The 23,387-nt window shown below is 38.4% G+C and overlaps 2 protein-coding genes across 2 annotated transcripts in view; one reads left to right on the forward strand and one right to left on the reverse strand.

Moving 5' to 3' along the window:
• LOC103510898 (dynamin-1-like protein) overlaps window positions 1–10,622 on the reverse strand; it is a 22,883-nt gene extending 12,261 nt beyond the window's left edge. The window contains exons 1-8 of the mRNA XM_026824840.1: window positions 10,410–10,622; window positions 7,570–7,883; window positions 6,859–7,044; window positions 5,339–5,580; window positions 4,875–5,103; window positions 2,905–3,234; window positions 941–1,330; window positions 311–491 (exon numbers count right to left, since the gene is read on the reverse strand). Coding sequence (XP_026680641.1) covers window positions 311–491; window positions 941–1,330; window positions 2,905–3,234; window positions 4,875–5,103; window positions 5,339–5,580; window positions 6,859–7,044; window positions 7,570–7,816 — 1,805 coding nt within the window. The 5' untranslated portion in view covers window positions 7,817–7,883; window positions 10,410–10,622. The remainder of the gene's footprint in view (window positions 1–310; window positions 492–940; window positions 1,331–2,904; window positions 3,235–4,874; window positions 5,104–5,338; window positions 5,581–6,858; window positions 7,045–7,569; window positions 7,884–10,409) is intronic.
• LOC103510899 (cAMP-dependent protein kinase type II regulatory subunit-like) lies at window positions 10,116–21,413 on the forward strand. Its single transcript, XM_008475601.1, has 8 exons — window positions 10,116–10,136; window positions 15,638–15,671; window positions 15,934–15,971; window positions 16,100–16,133; window positions 16,663–16,814; window positions 19,087–19,110; window positions 20,334–20,440; window positions 21,230–21,413. The coding sequence occupies exons 1-8, from the start codon at window positions 10,116–10,118 to the stop codon at window positions 21,411–21,413; spliced, it is 594 nt and encodes a 197-aa protein (XP_008473823.1).
• The last annotated feature ends 1,974 nt before the right edge of the window (window positions 21,414–23,387 follow it).

The following is a 23,387-nucleotide window of genomic DNA, read 5'->3' on the forward strand; positions in this document are numbered from 1 at the left end:
TATTTTAACTTGAAGATTTTTACGTTTTGCCTGGGCCTAAAATTTTCTTAGTTGAATATTGAAGTTCGTCTGAAGAACTGTCAGTAGTCTGTGCCAAATCTTTGGAGAAAACCATGAAACTGTATCAATGCTTGGAAAAAAAAACATTGCCAGATTAATATACTTAATATCGCACAACAAGGTAACTCTTCAAATGAAGAAGTCATTGAAGAATTAAATTACATATGCGATAATTGCGATAGACCTCGCTCAATTCTGACGACCAAATTAACCCAATTTTGACGCGAACCACCACTACACCACTAAGTACCTGGGCAGGAAGTTGACCGGTTTCTGAGGACTGAGTACGTTCTGTGCTGGATTATGAGTGGGGGTGGAGGTGACTGAATTATCCGCTGAATTCTGAGCCTCGTTCTCCTTATTAGCGGGACCACTGGCACCGCCACGCTGGGATAGTATATTGGGGAACTGCATCCAGCTGGAACGATTGCCTGGGGGAGAAGAAGGAGGCAAGCGGGTATTGAATAGTTATTAGCACGAAGAGGAAACTTCGAGTCGGGATAGTAAGACTTGTTGAACATAACTTAAGTCAAATAGTATTTACAAAGGAGCAACCTCCGTGGCCGAGTGGGTTCACACAAAGCTTGCACAACGGAGGTCCCGAGTTCAATTCCGGTAAGTCAAATTTTTGTTCCGGCTCTGTACTTAGAATGCGAGGTGCACTCAACCTCGTGAGGGCAATTGAGGTTCTGGTTGAAATCTCCGCAAAAAGGTGAGACATTAAAGGGCATACCAATCAAAAAAGAGCTGTCTGTCCAAAGTACTTTAAAAAACTAAAAAGCCAAAATAAAGTATTTCTAAAAAAAAAAAAAAAAATCCTTTTTGAAGGCAAAGCGATAAAAAAAAGTCTTTAGGTAAACAAAACGAAACGAAAACATACCTGGAACATTGTTATAATCTATGATACTCTTAGGGACCTCCGGTCGCTCTTCCTGTCCCGGTTGCGGTTGCACCGCAGTCTGGGAAGGTGGAGGGTTCCAGTTCGATGCCCGTATGGACCGCTGATAGTCCTCCTCGGCCGATTTAATGAGAGAAGGCACCAGCGCGGCGTCTTTATGAAAGTCGGGGTGTTTGGTGTTAATGTAGGCGAGTTCGATGGCCAGGAGGTTCTCAACCATGGTGTTGGTGGCGGGCAGACGACGGCGAAGGAGCTGGGTGACCACTTCTACTATACGCTCGTGCAGGGCGGGGTTTTTTTTTGATTCGATGAATTTGAAAATTCCATTCTCTTGATTCGGATTTTGAAAACACTTTTTTTTCCAAAATGAATCTGGATTCCATGGATTCATCAGATTCGAAAAAACCCAAGGTGTAGTAAAAAACAAACAAACAAAACTGATTGAGGGGTATACGAAGTCTTTTTTAAAACAAAAGAGTTCAATGTTTTTATTTAATTTAAAAATGTAGATAATAGAGGAAATTCTAAATGTTAACATCAAGAACAATAATGCAGGGGGGATGAGGGCCAGGTCTACTGTCTCATGTTAACTTCATGTTGGTCAATTGGACGTTTGTCATGAATCTGCGCACGCGCAAAATCTGTGCTTTTCAACATGAGACTAGAGACCCGGGAATAAGAAAACTTCCTGGATATTAAAAAAGTTTTATGAATAGTTTACAAGTCTTGAACTTCAATAGCCGGGTCCACAGAGTTTAAACTAGGTCCAAGGTTAATTCTTGGATTAACCAATCTGATTGGTTGTTGGTCAAATGAACGTTTTTTATGCATTTGCGCATGGCTTTTCAACATGAGACTAGAGACCCGGGAATAAGAAAACTTCCTGGCTAAAAGTTTTATGAATATTTTACAAGTCTTGAACTTCAATAGCCGGGTCCACACAGTTTAAACTAGGTCCAAGGTTAATTCTTGGATTAACCAATCTGATTGGTTGTTGGTCAAATGAACGTTTTTTATGCATTTGCGCATGCGCAGAAGCTCAATGTGCCAGTCAACATGAGCTTAGAGACCTAGAAAAACTTCCAAGATATTAAAAAGTTTCATGAATATTGAATTTCAATAGCCGGGGCCACAGAGTTTAAACTAGGTTTAAGTTTCTTGGAGTAAGAAATCTGATTAGCTAAAAATTTTGAAATTAGCCAATCAGAACCGAGTTCTTAAACCGAGTTTTAAATTTTGTGCCCCCGGTCATAACTCGTCAGTGAAAGAAGGCATTTTTTGTTTCTAGAGACTAGATGAATTTTTAACGAAATTTTGAAATCAGCCAATCAGAACCGAGTTCTTAAACCGAGTTTTAAATTTTGTGCCCCCGGTCATAACTCGTCAGTGAAAGAAGTCATTTTTTGTTTCTAGAGACTAGATGAATTTTTAACGAGTGCAGAGGAAAATAGCAAATGAAACCTATAGTATGTAAAAATGAAATAACTGCTACATTTTGTAATATGCTCATTTGCCCATCCCGTATTAATATATCCTCATCAGATGGGCGATAAGAGACATTATTCTTCCTGTTTAAATGCTGGGCCAACACAAGAACATCAGAGAGTATTTGCAATCGAAAAACGAGTTATTTCTTTTACTCTGGGAATCGAACAGGATCTCCCGCACGGCAAGCTAGAGCGTTACCACGCGATCAACCATCTTCCCTTACCTTCTACAGTAGAACAATAAGCCGACGCAAACTTGGTGATGATCTCATACAATGTAATATGCTCATTTGCCCATCCCGTAGTAATATATCCTCATTAGATGGGCGATAAGAGACATAATTCTTCCTGTTTAAATGCTGGGCCAACACAAGAACATCAGAGAGTATTTGCAATCGAAAAACGAGTTATTTCTAGGCAAGCTAGAGCGTTACCACGCGATCAACCATCTTCCCTTACCTTCTACAGTAGAACAATAAGCCGACGCAAACTTGGTGATGATCTGTAGCAAGGTTTGACTCTTATCCGACACATCTTCCCCGTAAGAGTTGAGCAAGGTTTGGAACTGTGAGATCATAACATTCACTCTGGTCTTCAAGTCGGGCAAACAGTCTCGGATGTGATGCATGAGGAGACGGTTCAGGGTTTTGGCCAGATAGAGGGTTCCGTTACGAGAGGCGAGGGTGGGGTATTTGCGTTGAAGGAAGGCAGCTTCATCTTTGATGGCGTCCTTGATGGACTTGTTGTCGATGATGTCCTGTTGAGATCTGTTCACCACGCCGATGATACCTGGTGTGAACGATGAGAGTAGATATAAATCATTGTGTACACATTGTTGAGTAAATGGGTAGTACCTACTTGGATAGGTAATGAAACCAACACCTAGCAAGATAAAATAGAGTTGACAGAAATAAGGAAACTGGTAAGGAAGAAAATAAAAGAAGACATAAACAAATACGAAGATGAAACCATTATGTACACATTGTTGAGTAAATGGGTAGTACCTCCTTGGATAGGTAATGAAACCAACACCTAGCATGAACAAATAACACTTACTTTTACCCAGTTGCAAAATTACCAAAAATCACATCATAGGTACACATAACTACTTTTATACGAAATACTCAATCACACCGCAGATTTAGCTCTACTAACGGTGATGTGATGGGTTTTTTTGCACTTGTGGAGAGAAAAGCCTCATAAAATACCCCCTGGGCTCCATCTCAGACCCTCCTGTTATCCAGAGATGAGCCCCCACTCACCCAGTTTAACCGGAATAACTCGACCCAATGAGAGTAGATATAAATCATTGTGTACACATTGTTGAGTAAATGGGTAGTACCCATGACTACCTACTTGGATAAGTAATGAAACCGACACCTAGCATGAACAAATAACACTTACTTTTACCCAGCTGCAAAATTACCAAAAATCACATTATAGGTACACATAACTTCTACTTTTATACGAAATACTCAATCACACCGAAGATTTAGCTCTACTGACGGTGATGTGTTAGTTTTTTTTTGCACTTGTGGAGAGAAAAGCCTCATAAATCATAAAATACCCCCTGGGCTCCATCTCAGACCCTCCTGTTATGATGAGAGTAGATATAAATCATTGTGTACACATTGTTGAGTAAATGGGTAGAACCTACTTGGATAGGTAATGAAACCAACACCTAGCATGAACAAATAACACTTACTTTTACCTAGTTGCAAAATTACCAAAAATCACATCATAGGTACACATAACTTCTACTTTTATACGAAATACTCAATCACACTGCAGATATAGCTCTACTAACGGTGATGTGTTAGTTTTTTTTGCACTTGTGGAGAGAAAAGCATCATAAAATATCCCCTGGGCTCCATCTCAGACCCTCCTGTTATCCAGAGATGAGCCCCCACTCACCCAGTTTAACCGGAATAACTCGACCACACAGAATGTCAATCGCGTCCGTGCCCGCATCCATCAGATCTATTTTGGTCACCACTGCCAGTGTTCGCCTTCCATCCACATCCGTTTCCTTGGCCAGCTTCAAACTCTCACTGGTTGCCATATCTGTATTGGCTGTCACCACAGCGAGGATGATAGAGTTGGGATTACTAATATAGTGGAGGACCAGTTGTTTGATTTGAGCCTCGATATATGTTCGCCTTCCATCCACATCTGTTTCCTTGGCCAGCTTCAAACTCTCACTGGTTGCCATGTCTGTATTGGCTGTCACCACAGCGAGGTACCAAAAATCACATCATAGGTACACATAACTATTTTTATACGAAATACTCAATCACACCGCAGATTTAGCTCTACTAACGGTGATGTGTTAGTTTTTTTTTTGCACTTGTGGAGAGAAAAGCCTTATAAAATACCCCCTGGGCTCCATCTCAGACCCTCCTGTTATCCAGAGATGAGCCCCCACTCACCCAGTTTAACCGGAATAACTCGACCACACAGAATGTCAATCGCGTCCGTGCCCGCATCCATCAGATCTATTTTGGTCACCACTGCCAGTGTTCGCCTTCCATCCACATCCGTTTCCTTGGCCAGCTTCAAACTCTCACTGGTTGCCATATCTGTATTGGCTGTCACCACAGCGAGGATGATAGAGTTGGGATTACTAATATAGTGGAGGACCAGTTGTTTGATTTGAGCCTCGATATCATCTGGCTGGTCGCCCACCGGGACTTTGGTGATCCCGGGGAGATCTACAAGAGTCAAATTCAGCACCGATGTCGAGTAGATCAAGTGTTCGCCTTCCATCCACATCTGTTTCCTTGGCCAGCTTCAAACTCTCACTGGTTGCCATGTCTGTATTGGCTGTCACCACAGCGAGGATGATAGAGTTGGGATTACTAATATAGTGGAGGACCAGTTGTTTGATTTGAGCCTCGATATCATCTGGCTGGTCGCCCACCGGGACTTTGGTGATCCCGGGGAGATCTACAAGAGTCAAATTCAGCACCGATGTTGAGTAGATCTTCAATATGATGGGTTCGGAACAGATGCCCTTGTTTTTCCCGGCCAGGCGCTCGGTTTCGTCTTCTATTTCGCGCCGAATGTCGTCGAAATCGCGAAACACTTTGTCCTTGGTGTGCAGGAACTGACCCCATGCATCCAGATCCATTGTGCCTGATGGGGGAAAATGGGAGAATAGGGATGAGTAATTCAAAGAAGGGTATAAGATTATCAGATTCAAAAATAGTGTGTTCCTTTCACAAAATCACAAAACAACACCTAGTAGGTGGTTTAAAAAAAAAAAAAAAAAAAAAAAAAAAAAACGCACAGGGATGGAAATAAAGGAATTCTCGCAAGTCAAATATTAGAAGGGGTACAGGGAAGGAAATAAGGGTCGGTTTATAAAACACTACCATTATTAATGACAATAAATTTATGTCACAGGATGAATTCTAGTCATAAATAAGGGTAGTGTTTTGTAAATTTCCTATAGGATGTCTAATAAGAATTTGTTAATAGTGAAAAAGGACAACCAAAAGAGGGGATCATTTTTCGTCAGTTTAAAATCCGTCCGATGCGCGTTGGCCAATTTTTGTCTCTATACTCAAGGAACCAAACTATGCTAACAAATTTGAAGGACCACCAAATGAGAAACGTATTTAACCAAAGTTTTTTGTTCTATTGGAATACTGCATTCACAGCTTGAAAATTAAGGGAACTAAATAACATAAGCGTATTTGGGTATGTACTACAAAGAGGGAACTAAAATTAAATGTCCATTCAATAATGAATCATTTATTTACTTTTAACAGCAGGTCATTCCCTGAAGTTACTTCATACTTTGAACTTGGTCTGTTCTGAGGTCTGAGAAAAGGGTCTGTTTTTTCGTTTTGGTATAAAAAACGGTCCTATTGTGCAAAGATCAAATTGAAAAGTGCAAAATGCAAAGTTACTTCAAGAAATGGCTCTGGGTGTCTCAAAATATCGACACCTCAACACAATTATCTACAACACATTCAACTACATAGGGAAAATAATTCAAAAATAATAGGTAGTTAAGTATTGTTCTACAACAAATTCAAATGCATTGATTTTCTTTTAAATAGATTGGGTAGGATAGGAGAGGTATTCATAGTGTTGTAATTCTTGAAGATTACAACTCAAAATTGTATTTTTCGAAGATTACAACTCATAGGGTAAACGTTGTTTTGAGGGGGTTTAAACACAAAAACTAATCGTAAATGACCAAAACGAGTGTTAGCTCGAGAAATTACGAGAGAAAAGAAAATCTTTTTCAATTCCAGGACTCTCAAAGGAATTTTCATACTCTAGAATCAGTCAGCATGGAACATTTTCTAACTGTTTTTAAAGTTAGGAAAAAATCTACTAGGATTTCTTAAACATACTACTGATGAGAGGCATACTACGGGATGGACATGCTACGACACAGGCCACAAGCGTCTTCTTTAGCAGTTGTCGAGTAGATCTTCAATATGATGGGTTCAGAACAGATGCCCTTGTTTTTCCCGGCCAGGCGCTCGGTTTCGTCTTCTATTTCGCGCCGAATGTCGTCGAAATCGCGAAACACTTTGTCCTTGGTGTGCAGGAACTGACCCCAAGCATCCAGATCCATTGTGCCTGACGGGGAAAATGGGAGAATAGGGATGAGTAATTCAAAGAAGGGTATTTTGATAAGATTATCAGATTCAGAAGTAGTGTGTTCCTTTCACAAAATCACAAAACAACACCTAGTAGGTGGTTTGAAAAAAAAAAGAAAAAAAAAAACAACCAACCAACCAACCAACCAAACAAATTTAAGAAGGACTGAGCAAGAATAATAGGCAATAATAATAACAACAAAATTTTGTTTTGAGGATTCAACAAGTAAGTAAATTTGAATATTGACTTTTTGTTGTCCATTTAAAAAAACTTCCTCACCAAGTTGAGGAAGATAAAAAAAAGTCTGTTACCTGCAGCAGCTGTCCGCTTTTCTCTGTCATCTTTGGGACAATAGTACAACTGTAAAATGAGAGGTCGCCGTGATAACAACAAAATTTCGTTTTGAGGATTCAACAAGTAAGTAAATTTGAATATTGACTTTTTGTAGTCCATTTAAAAAATCTAATCAGCACCAAGTTGAGGAAGATAAAAAAAGTCTGTTACCTGCAGCAGCTGTCCGCTTTTCTCTGTCATCTTTGGGACAATAGTACAACTGTAAAATGAGAGGTCGCCGTGTGACAATGCCGATTCCTCGGGGTAGAAATGATTTGCCTACAAGACTTTCAATGACAGAGCTTTTCCCCGAGCTTTGAGTTCCAACTACGACAATTTGAGGCAGCTGAATAGCATCTGTTCCCACTGTGTTGAACACATCTTGGAGTTTGTTAATAACTGGAATGAGAGCTTCCATGGTGAGTGAAATCTACAGGTGCAAGTGAACTGCAAATGTGTTTCTGTTATAATGTTGACAGCATAACCTGAAATAATGAAAAATAATTTTGATTAGGCTGTGGTTCTATGGGGCAATTTTATTCCCAAATAAATAGATATGTAGTCTTACAAAGTCATGTGAGTTAAAATAACTCTGATGGCATGGTATCAGGTCCAATAATAGAGTGGTACCTGGAATGGCCTTGCATGTGGGATATTGAGATTGAGGACCAAAGATATGACACAAAAGAAATTAGATTTACCTTACTTACTCATTATGAATTTATTAAGTTATTTTTCATGTGTTTGAATTAATCACAAATACCTAATCTCTAGGCATAGGCAAGTTGTTGCACATGCTTTTCTTCTTGTGCAATATGAATCACACTGATCTCACACACAGTGGTTGACTTGTGGTCTACAGTTTACATTAATCACTAATATGTAGTAGTAATAGTGAATCACATGCACAGATTCATTATGAATTTATTAAGTTAGGCATAGGCAAGTTGTTGCACATGCTTTTCTTCTTGTGCAATATGAATCACACTGTGATCTCACACACAGTGGTTGACTTGTGGTCTACAGTTTACATTAATCACTAATATGTAGTAGTAATAGTGAATCACATGCACAGATTACACAGTTGATCATTATACACAGGGCTAAGTAGGCTAGGTTAAGGTTTGGAAAATTGAAGGTAGCCCTGTGCATAACCACAACCACAAGGTACTCTTTAGAACCATTTTCTCCTCACAGGATGAACATGTGACAACTGCTCCAATAGAAAATGAATGGAGTAACCACAACCACAAGGTACTCTTTAGAACCATTTTCTCCTCACAGGATGAACATGTGACAACTGCTCCAATAGAAAATTAATGGAGCAATGGTTTTTTTTCCAGAGGTCAGTTTCCCAAAAAGGAAAATACACCTAAGTAATGTAGTTTGCTTTTTAATGGAATTTTGGAAACATGTTTAGAGCATTATGGAACTGTGTATTCTTCTTTTGGAAAACTGACTGCTAAAAAAATTGACCAATACCCCATTCACATTCCAGTTGGGCCTGATTGAGCTTTTGGGGACCCATAACACTCTTCATCTAAGTTCTACAGTTCACTTGAACCATTGCATATTTTAAGCAAAAGCTGTCTGCTATGGTTATGTAGGTTCTTAGGTTAGGATTATGGCCCAGAGGTCAGTTTCCCAATAAAGAAAATACACCTTATGTAGTTTGCTTTTTAATGGAATTTTGGAAATATGTTTAGGGCATTATGGAACTGTGTATTCTCCTTTTGGAAAACTGACTGCTAAAAAAATTGACCAATACCCCCATTCACTTTCCAGTTGGGCCTGATTGAGCTTTTGGGGACCCATAACACCCTTCATCTATGTTCTACAGTTCACTTGAACCACTGCATATTTTAAGCAAAAGCTGTCTGCTATGGTTATGTAGGTTCTTAGGTTAGGATTATGGACACTACCGATTTCCATGTTACAAATCCCAAGTATGTCTGTAAGAGTCACTTCTTCAAAGCTATACAAATGTAATATGGATATGTAAATGCAGTTTGTGTTATTATATATCACAACTTTGGTGCTCACTGCAGCATTGTATGATATTTATCAATATCTCAATAATCCTAACATCCAATGTTTATCTACCATGCTGGCAGCGGTTGCTATGCACATTTATATATCATAGCTACTCATTTTCCATACGAGGCTGAGTGGGCCCCAAAACATACAGTCACAGAATCAATCATTAGCATGATACAAATTTCTTGACCCTGCCGGGAATTGAACCCGGGTCTCCCACATGCAAGGCGTAAATGCAGTTTCTTTGTGTTATTATATATCACAACTTTGTGCTCACTGCAGCATTGTATGATTTTTATCAATATCTCAATAATCCTAACATCCAATGTTTATCTACCATGCTGGCAGCAGTCGCTATGCACATTTATATGTCATAGCTACTCATTTTCCACACGAGGCTGAGTGGGCCCCGCATCACAACTTTGGTGCTCACTGCAGCATTGTACGATTTTTATCAATATCTCAATAATCCTAACATCCAATGTTTATCTAGCATGCTGGCAGCGGTTGCTATGCACATTTATACGTCATAGCTACTCATTTTCCATACGAGGCTGAGTGGGCCCCAAAACATCCAGTCACAGAATCAATCATTTGCATGATACAAATTTCTTGACCCCCCCAACGGGAATCGAACCTGGGTCTCCCATGTGCAAGGCGAGTGCAGTGACTACTGCACCATGGGAGCTGACGATTATGATGTGAGCTTGTAACAACCCAAATAATGATTTTGGTCAAGTTCAGTGGATGGTTTCTAAAACCTCTCCTAGGTACTTGCAACCATGTTGATTTTTTTTTCTTCCTTCAAAGAGAGGTAGAAAATAATTCTGAGAAGTTTAATGAACTAGACTTTAATGATATATTCTTGGATTAGCATATATCTTCATATCTTGCTCTTTCCAATGATATCTCTTAAATTTCTGTAGGATCAAATGATCAATAGTATCCTTTCAACCCTAGTTTCTTCTTCTTACCTTTGTCAAATCACTCAGCCGGTTTGGGAATTGTAGAACGTTATACAAAGTCAATAAGTTCTCCTAGTAGATTTTTAAACAAAAGGCATAAATGATAAGAAATAATTTCTGGGATTAAAAGTGGGAGCAAAAATTTGGACTAGAACTTCTTGCAGCACAACTTTTTGGACTTCTGGTCCCTTCTGGAGCTTTTTCTGCTTTTTCAAAAAGCAAAAGCAACCAAAAAATTTGAAAAAGTTTTGTGCTCGTTGAAACAGATGTTTACGAGACGAGGGAAATTTTACTTTTCAGTGGCGGACCTTGGATCCTGCAAAAGCAACCAAAAAAATTTGAAAAAGTTCTGTGCTCGTTGAAACAGATGTTTAGTTGTTTACGAGACGAGGGAAATTTTATTTTCAGTGGCGGACCTTGGATCCTCGGGAGGGTTTACAAAAAAGTAGGGATTTTTTTATTCGTATTTTTATTTATTTGTATTTTTCTAGCAACCAAAAAAATTTGAAAAAGTTCTGTGCTCGTTGAAACAGATGTTTACGAGACGAGGGAAATTTTACTTTTCAGTGGCGGACCTTGGATCCTCGGGAGGGTTTACAAAAAAGTAGGGATTTTTTTATTCGTATTTTTATTTATTTGTATTTTTCTCTGAACCAGGTCCTTGGAAGAAATAAATTGATTTCTGTGGAGATATCAATTTTCATTTCTCCATTCTCGTGTCAGAAAAATCTATCGAAACAGGAATTTCCACCCGGATTTTTAAAATATTCCGCCATCAGCATTGCAACTTTTGAGCGTTTGGCCAACAGATGAAAAAATAGAACAGATAGGTTTAATTTTTTGAATCCATAAATTGATTTCTGTGGAGATATCAGTTTTCATTTCTTCATTCTCGTGTCAGAAAAATCTATCGAAACAGGAATTTCCACCAAGATTTTAAAAATATTCCGCCATCAGCATTGCAACTTTTGAGCGTTTGGCCAACAGATGAAAAAATAGAACAGATAGGTTTAATTTTTTGAATCCACCTAAACGTGATTTTTAATTTGTAAAACTCAAGCATCTAATTTTTAAAAATCGAATGAATATTTTTAATCTCCAAACTATTCAGGAGAAATAATTAATAAAAAGGTGGTCGTTTTCCCCCCGCAATGAAAAATAGGTTGGTATTACAAATATGGGCTAGCGACCTAAAAAATCAAGGCAGCTAGACAAGGCTACATAAAAGAATAAAAAGTCTGTTACCTGCAGCAGCTGTTCGCTTTTCTCTGTCATCTTTGGGACAATAGTACAACTGTAAAATGAGAGGTCGCCGTGTGACAATACCGATTCCTCGGGGTAGAAATGATTTGCCTACAAGACTTTCAATGACAGAGCTTTTCCCTGAGCTTTGAGTTCCAACTACGACAATTTGAGGCAGCTGAATAGCATCTGTTCCCACTGTGTTGAACACATCTTGGAGTTTGTTAATAAATTTTCCAGAGGTCAGTTTCCCAAAAAGGAAAATACACCTTCTGTAGTTTGCTTTTTAATGGAATTTTGGAAATCATAGAGGTAGGTACCTCTTTTTTTATGAGAGCTGGGATACATGCAGGGATTACACAGGTGATGGTGACTGGTGGTTCTAACTAGGGCTAAGCTTCATGGGCGTACGAAGGGGGGGGGGCAGCTGCCCCCCAGAAATTTTCAAAAAGTATGCAACCTTGAAGGGGCTACACGCTACACAAAAAGTTAAAAAAAAAAAAAAATATTTCTAAAAAAATTGACCAATACCCCATTCACTTTCCAGTTGAGCCTGATTGAGCTTTTGGGGACCCATAACACCCTTCATCTATGTTCTTCAGTTCACTTGAACCACTGCATATTTTAAGCAAAAGCTGTCTGCTATGGTTCTGTAGGTTCTTAGGTTAGGATTATGGACACTACCGATTTCCATGTTACAAATCCCAAGTATGTCTGTAAGAGTCACTTCTTCAAAGCTGAGGACCTTCTGCATGGCTAGCAAGCATGTTACCACTGGACCAACCGTGCCCCCTAATGTTTTACCTAATGTTTTCTTTGATAAGGGAGGATCAGGTCAAATTCAAGTCTGTGTGGAGGATTCAAACCCAGGACCTTCTGCATGGCTAGCAAGCACGTTACCACTGGACCAACCATGCCCCCTAATGTTTTACCTAATGTTTTCTTTGATAAGGGAGGATCAGGTCAAATTCAAGTCTGTGTGGCTGATATTTTACAAATATGAATAATCTGAAGTTGCTGCTACAACAACAAGCCCAAAAACCCCTCAAGAAACACTCATCCTTTATTTCTGTCTAATGAGCTTTATCATTATATTTCTCATGTCATTTTTGGTTGTATTCAAATTTTCAATTCAAGGATAATCCTACTACTTAAGTACTTATACACAAAGAGAGAAAAAAGAAAACTTCATTCTGCTCATGTTTTAAGGTTACTGTTACGGTACGGGTTTTGCCATAGTTTTTGTTCTTTTTGATGTGGGCCACATTTGAGTGTTCCAAACTTCATGCAGGCTGCAGTTCAATAAAATAGGTTCAAATGCAGTTTCTTTGTGTTATTATATATCACAACTTTGAGCTCACTGCAGCATTGTATGATTTTTATCAATATCTCAATAATCCTAACATCTAATGTTTATCTACCATGCTGGCAGCAGTCGCTATGTGCATTTATATGTCATAGCTACTCATTTTCCATACGAGGCTGAGTGGGCCCCGAGGTTTTGGTGTGTCAGCTCTCATATAAACATGGGTTGTAATACTCAGCGGTTTTTTGGTGTGTCTAGGCCTTTATCCTCACATAGCTCTCATCAAATAGGTAGTGTCCCAAAGTTGTCAAGGGCCCTAGAGAAAAGCTTGGTTTTGGGCCATAGGTTGCTAAGTTAGACACCATCAAGTGTGGTTTGTGACTGAATTAGTTCTGAGGTGAATATGTTTTCAATTTCTTATCCTCACATAGCTCTCATCAAATAGGTAGTGTCCCAAAGTTGTCAAGGGCCCTAGAGAAAAGCTTGGTTTTGGGCCATAGGTTGCTGGTTTAGCTCCTGAATATTATCTTACCACCTTTGTTATTTAACTATTCTTTAACCCTACAATTTGATCAGTCCTACTTTAGTACATAGATTACTGCTGGATCCTACTAGCAATGCTGTAGCATGGTCTAAATTCACGTGTAGGGCACTAATTTTATTTCCATCACCATGCATATTACTACATATTTCATGTACATGCTTTTTCATACATTGGTATAGACAAGTATAAGTAGGTACCTAGTTGTGTGAATCTGAATATAATATAGAGGTGTTGAAATTTTGAGTGTATGGCCACCTTACACGCATAGACTATGCCACTGCCTACTAGGTATCTGATTAGCAGTGTATCTAAGTGCTATTGTAAAATAATGCTAAGTACAGCTAATTCCCTGTTGTCATCTGAAAACTGAAAATATTCTCTGTAGGTACCTATTACCTATGTAGTCTTGTCCTTCAATTTCTCATCTTCACTTAGGGCATGTAGGGCACTAATTTCCATCACCATGCATATTACTACACATTTCATGCACATGCTTCTTCATACATTGGCATAGACAAGTAGTATAAGTAGGTGCCTACCTTCCCAGTTGTGTGAATCTGAACATATTATAGAGTTATAGAGGTGTTGAAATTTTGAGTGTATGGCCACCTTACACGCCCTACATATAGACTATGGGACTGCCTACTAGGCATCTGATTAGCAGTGTACCTAACTACATAGGTACAGGGTACCTACATACCCAAGCACTATTGTAAAGAATGCTAAGTACAGCTAATTCCCTGTTATCATCTGAAAACTGAAAATATTCTCTGTAGGTATTACCTACCTATGTAGTCTTGTCCTTCAATTTCTCATCTTCACTTTTTTTTTGTCTTCAATCTCATGTAGAATTTAAGTACATAGGTATGTTGGTCTATTTTTGACCATTTTTCATGCAAAATTCAAAAGGCTCTTTCAACAAAAGACTGCAGAGTTGTAGACCTGGATTAGTATTTGTACCAAGTGCATCATTTCAAGTCAAGTTGGTGTGTGATTAGTGTAATTACCTAATTATCCTCAATGTCTATGGAAGTTGGTACTAGTCATCTGAAAACTGAAAATATTCTCTGTAGGTATTACCTATGTAGTCTTGTCCTTCAATTTCTCATCTTCACTTTTTTTTTGTCTTCAATCTCATGTAGAATTTAAGTACATAGGTATGATGTTGGTCTATTTTTGACCATTTTTCATGCAAAATTCAAAAGGCTCTTTCAACAAAACACTGCAGAGTTGTAGACCTGGATTAGTACTTGTACCAAGTGCATCATTTCAAGTCAAGTTGGTGTGTGATTAGTGTAATTACCTAATTATCCTCAATGTCTATGGAAGTTGGTACTAGATGTGCCCCATACCTTATAGATTGCAGGAATAAGCAACTACCTTGTACCTACAATACATTCCTAGCTCAACAATAAATAATTGTACTGGTTCAGGAAAGATCAATAACTGTCCATGTTCTATATGAGGGCATGTGAGACTCATAGATCATTCTATTATTGACAAGTCTACATTTGTACTGTAGGTATCTATTGACTTTTTATTGCCTAGAAGTAGTCATTCTAGTTAACCTCCTTTTCAAATAAGGCAGCCTGTACAACTAACTCTCTCTATTCAAATGGCTCACTTGATCAATCAGATAGAATTGTCTAGCCCAATGAAAATGATAGAGACAATTAAAGACCCTCTATAACTCTACAGACTCTTTTATAGGTTTGGATTTTGCAGCCGACTATGCGCTACTCAAAGTCGCTCTTCTATGCGTTTAATGTGAAATGGACCTAAAATCCGCCTCGGGCAGGAATTGAACTCGCGACCTAGCGCTTACAGGGCAGGTGTTCTACCCTCCAAGCTAACTAGGCTGGAACCAGACATTCATTTCAACTAAATTTGAGCGGATAAAATCCAAATTTACTTAACCATCAAAATAAAATTCCAAGAGCTTTATTTTAACACGATTTTTCTCGACTTGAGGTAAATGTGGGTTAGTAGATTCGTATAAGCTTAACCCATCCCTTCGGGCTATTGCCCCAACACCTAAGCCTCAGAGTGGGCTTTTTGTGTATGGAGTTAAGCAAAATTAAATAAATGAGGGTTAGTCATGTTTGGCTCTCAACCGCTAATTTATTTTCTACTTGTCGTTTGCAGAACCTCCCGTCGCCAGATTCAACACTCGGCGGAAGTCAGTGTCTAACCATAAAAATAAAATTCCAAGAGCTTTGTGAGATTTTAACACGATTTTTCTCGACTTGAGGTAAATGTGGGTTAGTACGTTAGTAGATTCCTATAAGCTTAACCCATCCCTTCGGGCAATTGCCCCAACACCTAAGCCTCAGAGTGGGCTTTTTGTGAATGGAGTTACTTAAGCAAAATTAAATAAATGAGGGTTAAGTAGTAATGTTTGGCTCTCAACCGCTAATTTATTTTCTACTTGTCGTTTGCAGAACCTCCCGTCGCCAGATTCAACACTCGGCGGAAGTCAGTGAATTGCCCCTACACCTAAGCCTCAGAGTGAGCTTTTTGTGTATGGAGTTAAGCAAAATTAAATAAATGAGGGTTAGTCATATTTGGCTCTCAACCGCTAATTTATTTTCTACTTGTCGTTTGCAGAACCTCCCGTCGCCAGATTCAACACTCGGCGGAAGTCAGTGTACATTCAAATAAGACTTGATTCTATTATTATTGTCATATTATAAAGATTTGACTTGCGAACCACTTTCGCATTACATCGAGGCATGTTCTTTTACATCCATGTCTATCCGGGAACGAAAAACATAGTTCAAACTTTCAATGTCCTTTAACTTTTTCAATGATATAGTACGGCTACTGTCCCAAGTAAGGCATGTTCTTTTACAACCATGTCTATCCGGGAACGAAAAACATAGTTCAAACTTTCAATGTCCTTTAACTTTTTCAATGATATAGTACGGCTACTGTCCCAAGTTTAAAACATTCCTAAACTGACAGATATATCACTGACGGTTTTTACGGAGAAAGTCTCATTGACTTTCCATATTTTTTGTACCATTTTTCTTTCTTTCTACAGAGTACTTATTTTCAGGGTGGGCTTTTTGTGTATGGAGTTACTTAAGTAAGCAAAATTAAATAAATGAGGGTTACTTAGTAATGTTTGGCTCTCAACCACTAATTTATTTTCTACTTGTCGTTTACAGAACCTCCCGTCGCCAGATTCAACACTCGGCGGAAGTCAGTGTACGCGGAGTCCTACAATCCTGAAGACGATGAGGAAGACGAGGGGCCCAAAGTTATCTACCCGAAGTCAGACGAACAGAGGCGAAGTCTGGCGGAGAGCGTGAAGAAGATCCTCATTTTCAGTACTTATTTTACCAAGATCACTATTATTTGGAACCATAATGTTGTTCATATGAAACTTTTGAGTTATTCTAAAAGAAATCAAAAGGTTGATACAGCGCAACGCTTAAACATATCGATCTTACGCGAAAACCTGACGATAAGGTACCTAAATATTCATTAATAAATGAAATAAATACACTGGCACCTGATTAATTTAAGAGTTGTATTATGTTAGTCATCCATTCACAATACCTACTAATTTTAATAAAAAAAATCGCAATATGATATAAATTATACTCGTAAGTCGTAAGGTTAATGATATTTATTCCAAATATTTAGGATTTAAACAGTGTGATAGCACAGTTTTTGAACTTTTTTTTAGTGTAAGTAACTGAGGATGTAGGAATACAGAGCCAGGAAGCTGTGGCTAGGATGGGAAACGAAAAGAACCGTGATACATGATTGTTATACATATTTACCGAATGGGTTATGAGAGAACCTTGATACCTATATTATTGTTATGTCCCTCAAGTATTAGTCTATTAGAATCTTTTATTTTCGATCGAGTCTTTTGAAGGTGCTCATGCTCACCTTTTAACTTCTAAGTGGGAAATGAGTGGTTAAAACCTCTTGAGAGGAAAAAATCCTTCAAGGACTTGAGAAATTACCAGTTAAAAATCCTACTATGGGATTTGCTAAGGCATTGGGTAAAGGACACAGGAAGTTTATTAACAAACCAATAGTTATCATTTCTCAATTTTCTCTTATTTTCTCCTCAACTTTTTCACACTCATTTCATCTTCTCTTTTTTGGTTTATTAACAAACCAATAGTTATCATTTCTCAATTTTCTCTTATTTTCTCCTCAACTTTTTCACACTCATTTCATCTTCTTTTTTTTTCTTCGCCTTTTTCCGTGTACAGACGGGGTCGGCGTTGTTCGTCAGCCTCTCAATCAGCCCTAACTAAGGTGATTGCTTTGGGCTAACATTTGGTTTTGGCTACAAAATTTACGAGTGGTTCGCGTGGTACGAGTTCACGCTCATTTCATATTGCATATTATTTCCAGGACCAAATGAACGACGTTATTGACGCCATGTTTGAGAAGCCAGTGGAAGCCGGAGACATTGTTATTCGACAGGGAGATGATGGCGACTTCTTCTATGTTATTGAATCGTAAGTGACTAGTTTTGTGACGCTAAGGTTACAAAATGGAAACCCGGGCCAAGGCCCGGAAATAAAAAGGCGATTATTTGAACAAATAACTGACAATGCTACTTATCTTTTTTATTGATTCCAGATGGGTATGTATCCAAATAGAGGAGAAAACAGAATAATATATAATATGCCAGTTGGCTCCAAAATCAACTTTTTCAGTACTGGGAGAAAACAGAATAATATATAATATGCCAGTTGGCTCCAAAATCAACTTTTTAGGACAATCGAATTAGTTTAATAATTAATTAATTAAAATAGAAATAATATCAAATCACAGGGCCTTGCTCTTTTGCCTTTCCAAAAACCATTCCACTTCTCTCCCAAATTACCTCTCACTCTTAGCTCTACCTAACCTACCTCTTCTCGTCCCATTCCATACTCACTTCACACTCTCACGCTCTCTTTCACTCGAACTCACTCAAAATATGAGAAAAAGAGAAAGTTTCCCGTGTTTTTCTGGTCGGTTAGCCGTTCCAGGGTTTGTTTGGCTCTTTTGGAAACACCTTAATCATCACCTTGAAGAAGCCAGTGTTTTTCAGCATGAATAGAGCACAGTTAGGTAAAGTGAGTGTACCTGATGAACTGAGGGATATCTTACTAGAGTTTACTATCAGTTATCTGCTAGAACAGCCGTCTGACGTCATAGAATATGGAGTGGACTTCTTTACCAAACTCAAACTGAATCGGAGAACCACACCGGAGGAACCCACAACACCAGAAGATGACATAGATGATGGTAAGATGCTTGATCTGTTACGGGAAGGGTCTCCAGATCAAATTTTTAAAAAGTAGGACATTTGGTTCCAAAAACCCGGACATTCCATCGAAAACCCGGACATTTCCCAAATTGCATTAGGTAGGGTACAGAGCTGCCAAGGTCCCATGGTCCATTCCACAAACAACTTCACTCCAAACCTTGTACGTATATATCACATTCTGTATACAGAATAAATGTGTTCATAGTTTATGATCTGTGTGAGAGTTGTAGAGTGCAAAGTTTGGAGTGAGAAGTTAGTAGAATAGATCCTGGGCATGCAAGTAAATAGTGCAGTATTCTTGGAACTTCTCATTTTCAGATCTCTGGATAGTGTAAGTGACTGAAGATGTGGGAATACGGAGCCAGAAAACTGTCTGTCGCTAGGATAGGTACCTATACCTACATACGGGGGTAGGAGAACCTTGAGAAACTATTGTTACAATTCTTACCTATGCGCGTCCGTCAGTCACACTCAGACCGTCTGTCTGTCAGATGGCCTGAGTTTGTGGTTATGTACCGGGTTGAGATAGACAAGGTTGTTAACTTGCCTTGTTTTTAAGTTACCACTCCCATGCCAAACTGTAGAAACAATATCCTGTCTCAACTCAACATAACCACAGAGTGGCGGGCATAACCAGGTAAATACTTAAGTTCCTAGTCTACTAAAACTTCAACATTTCCCTCATTTTTTTCCCGACTCAGTGGTTAAGGCGCTCATCTCTGTAAGCGGAAAAGTGTGGGTCGCATAAACCCGATAATAATAAAAAGACCATGAAAAAATATCTTAGTTTTCAACTATTTGAGAACTTCAAAGTCCATTTTATTACTGTACTAAAGTATTCTCTATTTCTCACGCTCATTTCATATTGCTTATTATTTCCAGGACCAAATGAACGACGTTATTGACGCCATGTTTGAGAAGCCAGTGGAAGCCGGAGACATTGTTATTCGACAGGGAGTCTGAGGATGTAGGAATACAGAGCCAGGAAGCTGTGGCTAGGATGGGAAACGGAAAGAACCGTGATGCATGATTGTTATATACATATTTACCGAATGGGTTATGAGAGAACCTTGATACCTATATTATTGTTATGTACCTCAAGTATTAGTCTATTACTTAGAATCTTTTATTTTCGATCGAGTCTTTTGAAGGTGCTCATGCTCACCTTTTAACTCCTAAGTGGGAAATGAGTGGTTAAAACCTCTTGAGAGGAAAAAATCCTTCAAGGACTTGAGAAATTACCAGTTACAAATCCTACTATGGGATTTGCTAAGGCATTGGGTAAAAGACACAGGAGGTTTATTAACAAACCAATAGTTATCATTTCTCAATTTTCTCTTATTTTCTCCTCAACTTTTTCACACTCATTTCATCTTCTCTTTTTTTTCTTCGCCTTTTTCCGTGTACAGACGGGGTCGGCGTTGTTCGTCAGCTTCTCAATCAGCCCTAACTAAGGTGATTGCTTTGGGCTAACATTTGGTTTTGGCTACAAAGTTTACGAGTGGTTCGCGTGGTACGAGTTCACGCTCATTTCATATTGCATATTATTTCCAGGACCAAATGAACGATGTTATTGACGCCATGTTTGAGAAGCCAGTGGAAGCCGGAGACATTGTTATTCGACAGGGAGATGATGGCGACTTCTTCTATGTTATTGAATCGTAAGTGACTAGTTTTCAGAAACAGAACTTCAGTGATGTAGACATGAAGAATAGGCAACGAGCGGTGGACTTTATCCTGAACGGATAATTTTCGTTCTCGGAACGCCCGGCTTTCTTCTATCCTGTCCCTTTCCTCTCGTCGATTTTGGGATGATAAGACCACGGTGTTACAGTTCCCTCTATGGAACAATTGGAACATCTGAAATACCTGCCTTGTGGTGTAGTGGTCAAGATACTTGCCTGGTAAACAGGCGGCCTGGGTTCAATCCCAGCCGAGGTATAGAGGTTTATCCTTAATATGATTTCAGGATTTGACCAATGGTACTAGCCTACTGCTGGAGTAAATTGACTTTTCACTTTCAGTCCTATGCGAGCAGTAGAAATAACTACCATACACGAGCGGTGGACTTTATCCTGAACGGATAATTTTCGTTCTCGGAACGCCTGGCTTTCTTCTATCCTGTCCCTCTCCTCTCGTCGATTTTGGGATGATAAGACCACGGTGTTACAGTTCCCTCTATGGAACAATTGGAACATCTTAAATACCTGCCTTGTGGTGTAGTGGTCAAGATACTTGCCTGGTAAACAGGAGGGCGTGGGTTCAATCCCAGCCGAGGTATAGAGGTTTATCCTTGATATAATTTGAGGATTTGACCTATGGTACTAGCCTACTGCTGGAGTAAATTGACTTTTCACTTTCAGTCCTATGCGAGCAGTAGAAATAACTACCATAATGAAATAAAAGAATGGACCGAATTTGTTATGAAATTTAATTCCTCATTGTTACAGAGGACGATACGAGGCAAGTGTGGAGATAGACGGCGAGGACAAACTGATGCACGCTTACGAGGACAAGGGCAGCTTCGGCGAGTTGGCCCTGCTGTACAATATGCCCCGGGCTGCCACTATCAAGGCGACCAGCACAGGGTCTCTCTGGGCCATGGACAGGAAGACCTTCTATTGTAATTTGTAAATTGGAATAAACTGAGATTTACTTCTACAAGGGTAATGTGATTTTTGAAAATTTGGAGGAAGGGTTGCATTTGGTCACCCGTATAGTCAATAGGGTCGGACCAGGTACATTACCAGTAGGCGTTGCAACATTGTAGTTCTTACCTATTCTAAATTTTCAAAAATCAGATTTTATTAATTTAAGATAAATATACTATTGTAATTTGTAAATTGGAATAAACTGAGATTTACTTCTACAAGGGTAATGTAATTTTTGAAAATTTGGAGGAAGGGTTGCATTTGGTCACCCGTATAGTCACTAGGGTCGGTCCAAGTACATTACCAGTAGGCGTTGCAACATTGTAGTTCTTACCTATTCTAAATTTTCAAAAATCAGATTTTATTAATTTAAGATAAATATACATATTATGAATTGATTAGTAGCCATAGCCCGTAGCCAGTTAGGTATAGAAAAAAGATTTTTTAAATAACTCCATTTTGTTTATATGATTAATTAAGTTATAGGTTTAAATTATTTCAGAGTTTTCTTCTTTTTGTAGATAGTCTATTTATTTTATTTAGTTCGTCCCAATGAAATACCTAATTTATTTAACCTACCATAGAACTTAAGTTTTCCATTATAAGAGAGAAAAAACTTTATAAATTTTAATAAAGGAAAAGTCTTTATAAAAAAAGTAGGTAGTTACCTACCTAAATGAACGCCTGTCTCCAAACAAAGTCAATAAATAAAAATCCATTTTCCTTCTCATAGCAAAAAAGACTGAATTCCCAATACAAGATCTATTGAGAGAAAAAATGTACTACGTATATTTTGCATAAAATACTAAAAAATGTATATCTTGATAGACACACGAACTTATAAAACATGAAAGAAAAAGTTTTCTTAAGCTTTCAATCTGTCCCTCTTAATTCTTCCTTTTCGAGGCTTAACACTTTGAATTTTACTCACATGTTTACGTCATAATATTTTTTCTTAAATTGTGTTGAGAGCAAAAACACCTTAATGGAAAAAAAAGGGCTTGCAAAAAACTCCCCAAATGCGCTGATCAAAATAATCCAAGTGAAATTTAGAAAGAAAGGGGAGAAAGAACAATAATAAAAGCTATTTTAGAATTAAAATTAGGAAAATCTAAATGAGTTGTTGCATAGTTCTAGTCTTCTATAATATTGTTTTTGGTTTAATTTTTTACCCTTACCTAGTTTATTATTAAAATGTATTAATCTAATAGTTACGTACTTTTCTGGACCACAGTTTTCCAGAGTTTTTTTCTGGGAAATTTTGATTTTCTTCTTCATATCACTTGAGTTGAGCTCTTGTCTCGAAACTTTAAAGAAAATCTAGAAATTCTTGGTCATCTAAGTAACTTTAATTTTAAATTAAAAGGTCCCCTAATTCCGCTTGTGATCTTATCATCAGTGGAAAGGCCGAACCAAATCTCACTGTCCAATGGCACATTTTTTGTTAGTAATGTTAGTAAAAGGCACAAGTTTCCACTGAAGAAAGTTATCTTGGGCAGAGCCTCAACTCAAATCTAATGGTGCGGGTATTTGGGTTGTTCAGACTTTCGACTGTTATTTGTACACGAGATTTCATCTTGTCTGTCTCGGTGGTGTAGTGGTCAAGACGCTCGCTTGGTAAACAGAAGGGCATGGGTTCAATCCTTCAATCCCACCCGAGGTATGGAATATTGCTATTTTATAGATCCTGGATTACACTTTTTTTTTGCCTAATAATATTTTTTACACATCTAAGTCATGTCACTAATGTACTTAATACTTCTATCCTGTCTCGGTGGTGTAGTGGTCAAGACGCTCGCTTCGTAAACAGGAGGGCATGGGTTCAATCCCACCCGAGGTATGGAATATTGCTATTTCATAGATCCTGGATTACACTTTTTTTTTACCTAATAATATTTTTTACGCATCTAAGTCATGCCACTAATGTACTTAATACATCTATTCCTATTGAATATTG

Source organism: Diaphorina citri, unplaced genomic scaffold (genome assembly GCF_000475195.1).
Source record: "Diaphorina citri unplaced genomic scaffold, Diaci psyllid genome assembly version 1.1 scaffold655, whole genome shotgun sequence".
NCBI lineage: Eukaryota > Metazoa > Arthropoda > Insecta > Hemiptera > Psyllidae > Diaphorina > Diaphorina citri.